Raw genomic sequence first — 13,974 nt, 5'->3', positions numbered from 1 at the left:
ACGCTGTCATCCGTGGAACAATTTGTGTCACTAGGAAGACTACACCTCCGTCCTCTTCAATACCATCTAGCTTTTCACTGGAAAAAGGACAAGACGCTAGAAGCGGTCTCGATCCCGGTTTCCGAAAAGATAAAGTCTTGTCTGACTTGGTGGAAGGACAATATCAACCTAAGAGAGGGTCTTCCCCTGGCTGTTCAGACTCCCAACCACGTTCTCTTCTCGGACGCATCGAACGTGGGCTGGGGCGCGACACTAGACGGTCGGGAATGCTCAGGACTGTGGAACTCGAGTCAGAGGAGCATGCATATCAACTGCAAGGAGCTGTTGGCAGTACATCTGGCCTTGAAAAGCTTCAAGTCTCTCCTTCGAGGCAAAGTGGTGGAAGTTAACTCGGACATCACCACGGCCTTGGCGTACATCTCCAAACAAGGAGGTACCCACTCACTGACGTTGTACGAGATCGCAAGGGACCTGCTCATCTGGTCAAAAGGTCAAGACATCTCCCTAGTAACGAGGTTCATCCAAGGCGACTTGAACGTCATAGCAGATTGTCTCAGTCGGAAAGGGCAAGTAATTCCAACCGAATGGACCCTCCACAAAGATGTGTGCAAGAGACTTTGGGCCACTTGGGGTAAAACCATCCATAGATCTCTTTGCAACCTCGCTGACCAAGAGGCTTCCAATCTATTGCTCTCCAGTCCCGGACCCAGCAGCAATACATAAAGATGATTTCCTCCTAGATTGGTCACATCTGGATCTCTACGCATTCCCACCGTTCAAGATTGTCAACAAGGTACTGCAGAAGTTCGCCTCTCACGAAGGGACAAGGTTGACGTTAGTTGCTTCCCTCTGGCCCGCGAGAGAATGGTTCACCGAGATACTTCGATGGTTAGTAGACGTTCCCAGTAGTCTTCCTCTAAGGGTAGACCTTCTACGTCAGCCACACGTAAAGAAGGTACTCCAAAGCCTCCACGCTCTTCGTCTGACTGCCTTCAGACTATCGAAAGACTCTCGAGAGCTAGAGGCTTTTCGAAGGAAGCAGCCAGTGCGATTGCTAGAGCAAGGAGAGCGTCTTCCATTAGAGTCTACCAATCGAAGTGGGAAGTCTTCCGAGACTGGTGCAAGTCAGTTTCTGTATCCTCGACCAGTACCTCTGTAGCTCAAATAGCTGTTTTTCTCTTATACCTGAGAAAAGGACGATCCCTTTCAGCTCCCACTATCAAGGGCTACAGAAGCATGTTGGCATCGGTCTTCCGGCATAGAGGCTTAGATCTTTCCAAACATAAAGATCTGCAAGACCTCCTTAAGTCTTTTGAGACCACCAAGGAGCGTCGTTTGGCTACCCCTGGATGGAATTTAGACGTGGTACTAAGATTCTTCATGTCAGACAGGTTGGAGCCGTTACAATCAGCCTCCCTGAAAGATCTCACTCTTAAGACTCTTTTCCTGGTATGCTTAGCCTTGGCTAAAAGAGTCAGTGAGATTCATGCCTTCAGCAAGAACATCGGATTTTCGTCAGAAAAAGCCACTTGTTCGCTACTACTTGGTTTTCTAGCCAAAAATGAGCTGCCTTCTCGGCCTTGGCCTAAATCTTTCGATATCCCCAGCTTATCGGAGATCGTAGGCAATGAACTAGAAAGAGTCTTATGCCCTGTTAGAGCTCTTAAGTTCTATTTAAAGCGTACTAAACCTTTACAAGGCCAATCTGAAGCTTTATGGTGTTCAGTTAAGAAACCATCCTTGCCTATGTCAAAGAATGCTTGGTCAGACTTTATCAGATTGTTAATACGAGAAGCTCATTCACATCTGAGTGAGGAAGACCGAACTTTGCTTAAGGTGAAGACGCACGAAGTTAGAGCTGTAACAACTTCCGTGGCCTTTAAGCAAAATATATCTCTGCAAAGTATAATGGACGCAACCTATTGGAGAAGCAAGTCAGTGTTCGCGTCATTTTACTTGAAAGATGTCCAGTCTCTTTACAAGAACTGCTACACACTGGGACCATTCGTAGCAGCGAGTGCAGTAGTGGGTGAGGGCTCAACCACTACAATTCCCTAATTCCTTATCCTTTTAATCTGTCTCTTGAAATGTTGTTTTTTTATGGGTTGTCCGGAAGACTAAGAAGCCTTTCGCATCCTGGTTGATTTGGCGGGTGGTCAAAGTCATTTCTTGAGAGCGCCTAGATTAGGGGTTTGATGAGGTCCTGTTGTATGGGTTGCAACCCTTGATACTTCAGATCCTAGGGGTCGATCAGCATCCTAAGAGGATCGCGAGGCTCCGTAAGGAAGACGTACTTAAAAGGCAGAGTAATTGTTCAAGTCGACTTCCTTACCAGGTACCTATTTATTTTGTTTTTGTTATTTTGATAACTTCTAAAAGGAAATAAAAAACTCTTAGCTCATAAAAAGTGTAAACATACTGTATATTACTGGTCTCTACCCACCATCCTGGGTGTGAATCAGCTATATAATCACCGGCTAAGTTAAATATTGAAAAATGTTATTTTGATTATAAAATAAATTTTTGAATATACTTACCCGGTGATTATAAATTAAATGACCCTCCCTTCCTCCCCAATAGAGACGCAGTGGGACGAGGAGAAAATTGAGTCTTTGTTTACATTGAGAGCTGGGTATCTGGTCGACAGATGGCGCTGTTGGGCACACCCGCAACCTGTGTAGCGATCGCTGGCGAGTTTTTCCGTAGAGTTGTCTGTCGAGCAACAGAGTTGCAGCTATATAATCACCGGGTAAGTATATTCAAAAATTTATTTTATAATCAAAATAACATTTTATAAAAACCTATTAACTTATTCTTTATGGCCTTCCTCCCTACACTACTCTAACTTTGTAAGAGGTATCAGAAAGAGTGAGCTTGATAATTAGCTGAAACTTGTTGAATCTTTCTGAATCTTATATTGCATACACTTCCTACCTGTCAGAGGCTGTGACTTCTCTCAGTACCGCAAAAGAGGTTTGTTTGCGAAACATTTAGTGTAAATAAAATAATAGCGTATGATATGGTTTTTTTAACGATAGGTTTTATTCAATTATTCAGCTATTTTCATCTCGATTCAATTAGTTTTATATTTAATGTACATTTTCTTTTCAGATTGGAGCGTTGTCTATGTATTTGTGACTATATGTTTTATGGCAATCGCCTTAGGACTTGTAATTTGGGGAGTCATTGCTCTAATTGTACGATATTTTGGAGGTAATACAAAGCCACGTCGTAAACCTCCCCGCTACTCTCTCTTAGATAATTATGAAGAAAATACTAAACGTAAGTCATTAAATGGAAATAACCATTTAGCACTCGTAATCCTTTCCTTTTAATTCTTATATTTTTATTTGCATTTTGTTTTCAAAGACACCATACTCCAATTTTACTTTTTATTTTCCAGTCTAGTCATCCTATATGCCTATTTTTTATCTTTTCTTGTGCTGTTGGCTCTTTAGTAGTGCTTGATTAAAGATGCATGTATGTTTGATTTTCATTTCCAGATCTGAAGATGCATACAAATGTCAGACCTCAGAAAAAGTTAAGTAAGTACAGTACTGTATTAGGATCTCTTTTGATATACTTTATTACCTTTGCTAACTTTTTTGCGGCAAAGGTTGTTTTGATAGGTGTGTGTTTATTTGTATATAGTGTATGTCTCTCTGTGTTTTTGTGGTTTGCATTTCTCAAAAACTATTTGTCCATGATCCAAGGACAATTTGATTAGATTTTGGGAGTAATTGGGTCAAAAGTCACTGTAATGAAAAGGTAAAAAACATCTTTTTGTTATATTGTGGTAAATTTTTATCAATTAGCATGAAACTAGTGCCAAAATTTGCATGATTCAGTTGCCTATCTTTTGATATATAGCACAATCTAGGTGAAGGTAAAAAATGTCTTTTTGCTATAAAGTGGGCAAATCTAATGAAATTTGGTGGAAAGATTGGTCATGATCCATGGACAAATTGATTAGATTTCAGTAATGATTGGGTCAGTGGTCAAGGTCACAAAAAGGTCATAAGCATATGCTATGTCGTGGTCAATCTTTATCTGATTTGCATGAAAATAGTGACAAAATGTGTATAATTCAATTGTCTATCTTGTGATTTGAGAGTGATTCGGTCAAAGGGTCTAATCTGCAGTGACTCCCCTATAGGCCTAATCTGCAGTGACTCCCCTATAGACCTAGTCTGAAGTGACTCTCTATAGGCCTAATCTGGAGAGAGAGAGAGAGAGAGAGAGAGAGAGAGAGAGAGAGAGAGAGAGAGAGAGAGAGAGAGAGAGAGAGAGAGAGAGAGAGAGAGAGAGAGAGAGAGATATTTTTGTGCTTGAATAAAGTAATTTTCTTTCTGACAATAGCTATTTAATAGAGAATTCTTTCTCAGCCTTTTAGTTACTCATATTGCAATTGCTGTCATCAATTTTTTTTTTATCTAAAGACTGAAAGATCCTGTAATGATTTTTAGGTAGTAACACCTAGTGTTCTGTCTGCATATTCCATGCAGACAAAGTGTCATTCAGACGTTGGTTAACATCATCTCAGATAATTGTCAACATTATCCAGGTGATGTTCAAAATAAGGACATCTATTTATAGCGGAAAGTGATAGTGATAACTGTAACATTTCCCAATAAAATGATCTGTAGTAGCTAAAGAGGACTAAAATTTGGTCACCAGAAGGATGCATTGACACATAAACAAGTAAAACTCCTTTTTTTTCTGATTCGGATGGTTGGACAGATGATAATGGTTTTGTTGCTGACAGAATATAATTTTCTAGGTAAAGCAGGAATTACCAGCATTTTTTCTGATTATTTATGGATGAATAGCATTCATTAATGGTAGAAGAGGTCAATCCCTACTGAGAATAGCACAGTGTTAAACATGAGTTAAAATGGAATGACATCTAGGGCTTTGCCTTTCACGTGTCCAGAAATACTTCTTTCGTACAATTTTAGAATAGTTTTTGTTTGTTGGTTTGTGTGTATTTGAGAGACTGAGAAAGAGTGGGGAGAGAGAAAGAGATCTGGTTAGATAAGATTTACTGAGAAATACAGTAGATCATGTTATATTCTGTGTTTTATGGTAGCCTATTTCTTTTTATCATATATAGCCTAAGATAAAATGTATCTATTCAAAGAGAGAGGGAGAGAGTTTTGCTGAAAGGTGAATCACATTATTTCGATTGTAAACTTGTGTACTCGACCTTTCCTGAGTACCCCCTCTCAACAGCGTGTGACTACTCGCTTTCCTCTGTACCCGAGGAAAGGGAGAGACAGAGTAGTCATATATTTTGCGCTTTATTTTATAAGGAGAGATATGTGTTTATCAAGATTATATAACATCATTTTATTTGATGAGAGAGCAATCTATTATTAGTTTATGATTTTAGTTGTGCTCACTTGATCATGGGAATTATTGGCGTTTATTGTAAATGTGTGTTTATCGAGATTACAAAATGCTGTAATTCTTAATGCTAGCATTAAGAATTTGATTTATAATAATTTGTAACAACATTGGGATGATTTAGTTGAAAATAAGGTGAGAGAAATAAGTAATGCTATACTGTATTCCCTTGGAGGTATAAAATGCTGCCCCTAAAGGGGGAGACTACTCTTTGTTGTCTCCGCATTGGTCACTCGGTTGACACACTGGTTTCTGCTAACTGGCCAACACCAGCCATATTGCGACGACTGTTTGGTACCCTTAACAGTGAGGCAGTTGTTGACCGAATGCCCCACTTATAGCACCTCAAAAAATATATATCTGTTTGAGGCTTGAGGTGAGGATGGCAGGCTCATCCTTACCAAGATTCTTGGGCATGATGTGTCATACTTTGCTAGTGGTATTTTTAGATTGATTTCAGAAGCAGGTCGTCTGAAAGCTATTCAAGTTTTATGATGACATCGCTTTTATGGTTTTAATTGAAGTTTCTTTTATTCTTTACTTATAATAAATGATATCAGTGTCAATGACCTTCGATGTCAGGATGCCAGAAAACTTTAAAACTATCAATCAATCATAGGAAATATATTCTTGACTGTGTTATTGCCTGTACTATGTTGTCTCATTATACTGAATGTGATTAATTAGATGAGGATCAGACATTAATCTCATCTTTGAGGTTATGGCTGAATATATAGGAACTAAACATAAGAAGAGGAAAAGAACTATTAGTTTGGAACCTGGCTCTAGTTCCCAAAGGTCCCCTACTACCATAGTTTCCCCCATAGCTGTATGACTGCCAATATAGAAGATGACATTTATGACATAAGCCACTTCATTAAAAAAAATATTCAACACTAACTTTGTGGCCACAAGTAATAAGAAAGCAGTTAAATGAATTGGAATGGTCATCCTCTCACATATTCAAGAAAATTGATGACACGAGAGAAGGATTGTGGTAATAAACAAGGCAGCAGCTGATGTATAAAAGGCATGCAGTTCCCTTATTGATAGTATACATAGTGTGCCCTCTATAAGTATATCTGGATAACAGCTTATACTGTACCATTGTTTAGATATAATATCAGCTATTGAGATTCTGTAGTTTAGGTGATTTGATATTCATAAGTAATTGCTTTTCCCCAGAAGCAGACTAATTATTTTCGATATTAATATATTAGTTTAGTTATATGTGCAGAAAACTGAAACTGTAAAGATACTGAACAAATAGATGAAAATGCTAAAGCTTTAGTTGGTTGATTTTGGAGAAAGGAGAGAAAAAATAAGGAATTACAACATCAAGACTGTAGCAAGAAGAACAAACCTACATATTGGAAATGGGTAGAGCACAGCAAATGTTCTAGGAATGTTGAGGGTAACTTCTTTCTCGACCTGAAAAGCAGGGGTCTAGTTTGAGATAATGTATTTGAAATTAATGTGCTTTTGATTTTTCAATATACTTACCCGGTGATTATATAAGCTGCAGCTCTGCTGCCCGACAGAAAAACTCTACGCTCAAAATACGCCAGCGATCGCTATGCAGGTAGGGGGTGTACATCAACAGCGCCATCTGTCTAGCAGGTACTCAAGTACTCCATGTAAACACAGAACCAATTTTCTCTCTGTCGTGCCACCGGCAAGACCTACTAAATTCGCTGTTGCTTACTGGATTGGTTTTCACAGATTTTGGTGAAGTACACATTTCTAGTTATTAGCTTTCGCTTTGCAGAGGTTATCTTCAATACATCCTTGCATTCTTTTATTGATTTTTGGATTATTTGTTGACGACTTGGATAGATTTTGAATTCCCCTTTGACTATTCAAGATGGCTGACCCTTCTCAAGTCCCTAAATACAGAAAGTGTAGTGCTAGGGACTGTTCAAGGCGTCTTCCGAAGGCCTCTATCGATCCGCACACCGTTTGTTCCAATTGTCGGGATAAAACCTGTCAATTGGAAGATCGATGTGAGGAATGCGTTGGGCTTTCGGAATTCGATTTTCTCGAATTCCTGAAATATTCACGTAGGCTAGAGAGAGATAGAGTCAGGAGAAGTTCATCTCGCTCCGTTGATATTTCCTCTCCTCATGCCCCACAACCTTTTCCTTCCCCTGTAGTGGTTGCTCCTGACCCCCCTTCTAGCACTCAACAACCTTCGATGGCAGATATGATGCGTGCCATCCAGGCTCTGGGTGAGAGAGTCGAGTCATTGGCGAGTGACCGTAACCAACTCATGGCAGACGTCAAGGAGTTGAAGGGTAAGAGTGCAGTGGGTAGTGACAAAGTGAGTGGTAGTGTTGTGGAAAGTGTTAGTGTTGCGCTTGAGGGTGCGTCTGTTCGTGCCTGTCGTCCTCCCAGTCCGGGACCTCTTGCAAGCTCCCAAGCCCAGGGGAGAAGCAATGTCGTACGACCAAAGGGTTCGACAGGCTTTAATCAGCGGACAGACGTTCCCTCCGTGGTTTCGGACGTATCTTACCAAGATCGCCCCACCCACAAGAAGACGAGAGAGCCCATTTATTCCTCGTCTGCGGAAGATGTTTCTCGAAAGAAACAATGGACCAAGGTCTCACGGCCTCTTAAACGCAAGTCGGTCCCTTCCGCGCAAGTCCAACGGCCCAGCTGTAGCCACTGGGTCAGTTCGGACTCGCTGCAGTCTTCCGATGACTGCACACCTCCTAAGAGAGGCAAAGCGGTACCGCAACAGGCAGTAACACCGTCTGTTGCCGCACCTGCTACTGTAGACCCTAAGTGGTCTTTGCTGCAGACCATGCAGACGCAGTTAACGTCATTAATGCAGGACTTTCGTGCGGAGAAGGTTGACGCTGCACCACCCGTTAGCCTACAACCAACCACGGTTGTGCGTCCAGTGGACGCTGAGGCTACCTTCTCCCGCACACCAGCTGTGAGAGTCCCGCCACCCATGCGCAGTGTACCCTGCCAGCCGCATGTTGACGTTCAGCGACGCACGGAACCCTCCGTTGACGTTCGCGAGTTACAACAACAACCTAAGTTGTTTTGTTTTGACGCGGTGCGTCAACCTCCGCAACCCAGTGTGGTTACCGCTACTCGCCCACAGCAGACTAGACAGTCAGGAGTAGACGCTTTGCGCCCCCGCGCTGCTATGGTTGTTGCCAGCTCACAGACTGGCCAACAGTTCCATGACGTTGCGTCCAGTGCAGTCACGCATGCACCCGTGCTGCCGGACTCAGCTGACCAGCCAATTCCTACTCCTTTGCCGCTTCCTCCTCAGTATTCAGACGATGGACTCTCTGATGGTGACGACGCTGCACACTTTGACGACCCGCATACGGACATCGACGAACCCAAGACCACGCCTCCCTCCTTGGACTTTAGGAAAGTTCTTGCACTGTTCAAGGAGATGTATCCTGATCAGTTTGTTTCTGCAGCCCCACACTCTCCTCCATCTGAGTTCGCTTTAGGCACGCAGTCATCCGCGCCTGCCTTCACGAAGCTCGTCCTCGCCCGCTCGTCTAAGAGAGCTTTAAGAGTGTTGGGAGATTGGATGCAGTCCAAAAAGCACCTTGGGAAGACAGCATTCTTGTTTCCCCCTGCGAAACTCGCTTCCAGATCGAGCGTCTGGTATGCCACGGGAGAAGTTCTCGGCTTGGGAGTTCCTGCCTCTGCCCAGGGCGACTTCTCAAGTCTAGTAGACTCTCCCCGCAGGCTAGCCATGAGACGCTCCAAGATTTGTTGGACTCCTTCAGACTTAGACCATCTGATGAAAGGAGTGTTCAGAGCCTTCGAGGTTTTTAACTTTTTGGATTGGTGTTTGGGAGCGTTGAGCAGGAAGACCTCCCCTTCTGACAAGGAAACTTCCATGCTCATTATGTCCTGCATGGACAAGGCCATACGGGACGGTTCCAGTGAGCTTGCGGCTTCGTTCGTTTCCGGGGTCCTCAAGAAACGGGAAAACCTTTGCTCCTTCTTGTCAGCTGGAGTAACACAATGTCAGAGATCGGAACTTATGTTTGCTCCTCTCTCAAAGTGCCTTTTCCCAGAGGAGTTGATCAAGGAGATTGCTGCCTCCTTGATTCAAAAAGACACGCATGACCTGGTTGCGTCATCTGCCCGCAAAGCCACCCCTTTGCCTACCGTGTCTAGACCCAGGATGGACACTCCAGCGTCCAGATTTATTCCGCCCTTTCGTGGCAGAGCCTCCAGCAGAGGAGGTGCTCGTGCCGAAGGGAGACGTGGGATTAAGAAGAAAGGTACCAAGTCCTTTAACCCTGGATAGGTACGGTCCTCGGACACCCCTTTAAGGGTATACTCGGACGCGAACGACCCCGACGCCAAAAAAAATTCTTGAAAAATCAGTTTTTGCAGTAACCTCCTTTTTTCTTTTGCCAAAAAAAACTTCAATGAATGCTTAAAACAACTGTAAAGATAAATACTACTCATCTGCAGAAAAACTATTTATTATAAATATTTTAAAAAATTAAGTAGAAAAAAAAAAGACCTGACATAAAAATTCATAAAAAAAAGTTTATACATATATACACAAATCCTTTTAGGAATTGATTCTTGAATGTTTAGGACACATCTTGATGTATTTTGGATGAAGTCAGACCCATGGAGGTGAAGATCTGAAATGAGAAAAAAAGGGTAACTTTTTTTGGCCAAAAAAATTTGTCCAAATTTCATGAATTTTTTTGGGTACCCAAATGAAATAGGAAGTGGCTAATTTTTTTAGGGAATAAACATATGTTATCCTAAAATAGAAATATGTAAAAAAATCTTCATTATTTTGTAAATTACATTTATATCAGGGGCCATATCTAAAGGTAATTTTTTGAGTACTTGGAAATTTCGTAAAAAAATACATATATTTAATATATAATATGATATTTATGCAGGTAAAAATATACCAAAATATCACAAATTCTATAGGGAACAAGAATATATATAGATAGGGCAGCTTACGCTTCGGATATGTCCACAAAATGGCCGCCAACCACACTGACTCAGACTCCCTAATCTGCCACTTGAAATGTAGGAAGGGTATGTCAATTTCAAGGTGTTATTTACTAATCTAATTATTATTGGATATGCATAAAAATTGTATGGTGGGTTGCTGGATAATTGTCGATTATTTTACGACTATAAAATTAAAATTCTGACCCAAAAAAAATTTTTTGAAGGGAAATAAAATCGAAAAAAAAAAATGTAAAACAATATTTTAGCTAAAAAAATTTGATGATATTCAATCAAAAAAAAAGTAAACAAAATTTTCCGACAAATAAACATCTAGAGGAATCATTACTCTGTGATAGTTCCTTAGTACGTAGTAATTTTGAAAGAATTGGGAAAAAACGAAAAAATGGCAATCACCGGAAAATCGAACACATACCTATATATACGCCATATCTGGCTAAAAAAAAAAAGGCATGGGTAGCCAGATCATCTAGAAACACTTTCCAACACTATAAAAATATAAGTTTTGCGACACTACTTGCCAATTCCTTACGGTAATATGACTAAGCAAAAAATTGCAAAACAAATAAAAAGGGGCACTCGTGGAAAAATGGCCATTCTAATATACGGCATTTCAGAAAAAAAAAATTTCAGCCACGTGCTAGGCAAACCATCAAGGCATATTTTCCGACAAATAAACATATAAATGAAATATTACTCTGTGATAGTTCCTTAGTACGTAGTAATTTTGAAAGAAATGGGAAAAAACGAAAAAATGGCAATCACAGGAAAATCGAACACATACTTATATATACGCCATATCTGGCTAAAAAAAAAATAGGCATGGGTAGCCAGATCATCTAGAAACACTTTCCAACACTATAAAAATATAAGTTTTGCGACACTACTTGCCAATTCCTTACGGTAACATGACTAAGCAAAAAAATGCAAAACAAATAAAAAGGGGCACTCGCGGAAAAATGCCCAACATTCTAATATACGGCATCTCAGATAAAAAAAAAAGACATGCACGTGTTAGCCCAACCATCAAGGCACACTTTCTAACACATAAACATGAAAAAAAATCAATAATATACGGCAATTCCTTACTACGTAGTAAATTTTTACAAATATTGAAAAAAAAACAGAAATTGGCAACCGCAGTTAAATACCCAATATACCAATAACTACGTAGTATCTGACAAAAACAAAATCACGCATGGGTAGCCAGATCATCTAGACACACTTTCCAACATTAAAAAAGCAAAAGTTTTACGACACTATTTCGCAATATCTTACGAAAAAATGACTTGGCAAAAAAATTAAAAAAAATTAAAAAGGGACACTCGCGGTAAAATGCCCGACATTCTAATATACGACATCTCAGATAAAAAAAAAGACATGCACGTGTTAGCCCAACCATCAAGGCACACTTTCTAACACATAAACATGAAAAAAAAATGAATAATATACGGCAATTCCTTACTACGTAGTAATTTTTACAAATATTGAAAAAAAAACAGAAATTGGTAACCGCAGTTAAATACCCAATATACCAATAACTACGTCGTATCTGACAAAAACAAAGTCATGCATGGGTAGCCAGATCATCTAGACACACTTTCCAACACTAAACAAGCAAAAGTTTTACGACACTATTTGACAATATCTTACGGAAAAATGACTTGGCAAAAAAATGAAAAAAAATGAAAAAGGGGCACTCGCGGTAAAATGGTCCTCGTGGTGATGAACGACATTTTAACTAAAAAAAAAAACATGCACATGGTAGCCAAACAATCCACCAAGACTTTCCACAACTGATAACCTATACAAGTTGCACCATTCTACGACAATTTCATAATACGTAATAACTTTGATAATTATGCAAACTACCTCAGAAGGGTAAACTCGGACGCGAACGACCCCGACGCGTCTCAGAAATCGGGGAAGGAGTACAGCTACAGCAATGCACATCTGGACACTACTAGAGCGTGTAGGGGAGACACCTCCTGCAGGTCGATCACCCACAAATTCAGTCACAGGGGTGAGTCACGTGAGAAAAACCTGTTTTTTTTTGACGCTCGGGGTCGCAAACGACCCACCGTACCTATCCAGGGTTAAAGGCAGAGTCTGACTGCCACCTTCTTCAGACAGCAGTGGGAGCCAGACTCAAGAACTACTGGCAGTCCTGGGAGAACAGGGGCGCAGATGCACAATCTGTGAAGTTGCTCAGAGAAGGGTACAAGATCCCGTTTATGCGCAAGCCCCCTCTAGCAACGTCTCCCATCGACCTCTCTCCCAGGTACAGAGAGGAGGACAAGAGACTAGCTTTAAAGCAAGAGGTGTCTCTCTTACTAGAAAAGGGAGCGGTAGTCAAAGTCCGGGACCATCAATCCCCGGGCTTCTACAACCGTCTCTTCTTAGTGGTAAAGAAGACAGGAGGGTGGAGACCGGTGCTAGACGTCAGTGCTCTGAATGTCTTTGTCACAAAGCAGACGTTCGCCATGGAGACGACAAAGTCTGTTCTAGCAGCGGTCAGGAAGGAAGACTGGATGGTCTCTTTAGACCTAAAGGACGCTTACTTTCACGTCCCCATCCACCCAGATTCCCAACCTTTTCTAAGGTTCGTTTACGGGAAGGTTGTCTACCAATTTCAAGCCCTGTGCTTTGGCCTAAGCACGGCGCCTCTTGTCTTTACGAAACTGATGAGGAATATTGCCAAATTCCTGCATTTAGCGGACATCAGAGCCTCCCTCTATTTGGACGACTGGCTTCTAAGAGCTTCTTCCAGTCGTCGCTGTCTGGAGAATCTAAAGTGGACTCTAGATCTGACCAAGGAAGTGGGTCTCCTGGTCAATATGGAAAAGTCCCAACTGGTCCCATCCCAAACTATAGTGTACTTAGGGATGGAGATTCACAGTCAAGCTTTTCGGGCTTTTCCGTCGGCCCTCAGAACAAGTCAAGCCCAAGGATGCATCCAGAACATGCTAAAGAAGGACCGATGTTCAGTCAGACAGTGGATGAGTCTGATAGGGACGCTTTCATCCCTGGACCAGTTCATTGCGTTAGGGAGACTGCACCTCCGTCCCCTTCAATTTCACCTAGCTGTTCACTGGAGAAAGGACAAGACGCTAGAAGCGGTCTCGATCCCCATTTCCGAGAAGATGAAGTCATCACTGACTTGGTGGAAGGACAACATCTACCTCAGAGAGGGTCTGCCCCTGGCTGTTCAGACCCCCAACCACGTTCTCTTCTCGGACGCATCGGACACGGGCTGGGGTGCGACATTAGACGGTCGGGAATGCTCGGGAACTTGGATCTCGAATCAAAGAGCGTTACATATCAACTGCAAGGAGCTACTGGCAGTTCATCTGGCCTTGAAAAGCTTCAAGTCTCTCCTTCTAGGCAAGGTGGTGGAGGTGAACTCAGACAACACCACGGCCTTGGCGTACATCTCCAAGCAAGGAGGGATCCATTCTATGACGTTGTACGAGATCGCAAGGGACCTCCTCACCTGGTCAAGAGATCTAAACCTTTCTCTAGTAACGAGGTTCATTCAAGGCAACATGAATGTCATGGCGGACTGCCTCAGTCGGAAGG

The 13,974-nt window shown here is 41.7% G+C and overlaps 1 protein-coding gene across 1 annotated transcript in view; it reads left to right on the top strand.

The window, feature by feature from the left end:
• LOC137615965 (dyslexia-associated protein KIAA0319-like protein) overlaps window positions 1-13,974 on the top strand; it is a 169,725-nt gene that overhangs the window by 148,020 nt on the left and 7,731 nt on the right. Inside the window, exons 14-15 of the mRNA XM_068345648.1 lie at window positions 3,112-3,282; window positions 3,504-3,545. Coding sequence (XP_068201749.1) covers window positions 3,112-3,282; window positions 3,504-3,545 — 213 coding nt within the window. The remainder of the gene's footprint in view (window positions 1-3,111; window positions 3,283-3,503; window positions 3,546-13,974) is intronic.

Source organism: Palaemon carinicauda, chromosome 22, assembly GCF_036898095.1.
Source record: "Palaemon carinicauda isolate YSFRI2023 chromosome 22, ASM3689809v2, whole genome shotgun sequence".
Classification (NCBI taxonomy): Eukaryota; Metazoa; Arthropoda; class Malacostraca; order Decapoda; family Palaemonidae; genus Palaemon; species Palaemon carinicauda.
Note: the sequence above shows the minus strand (reverse complement) of the source record. Positions and strands in the feature narration are given on the sequence as shown.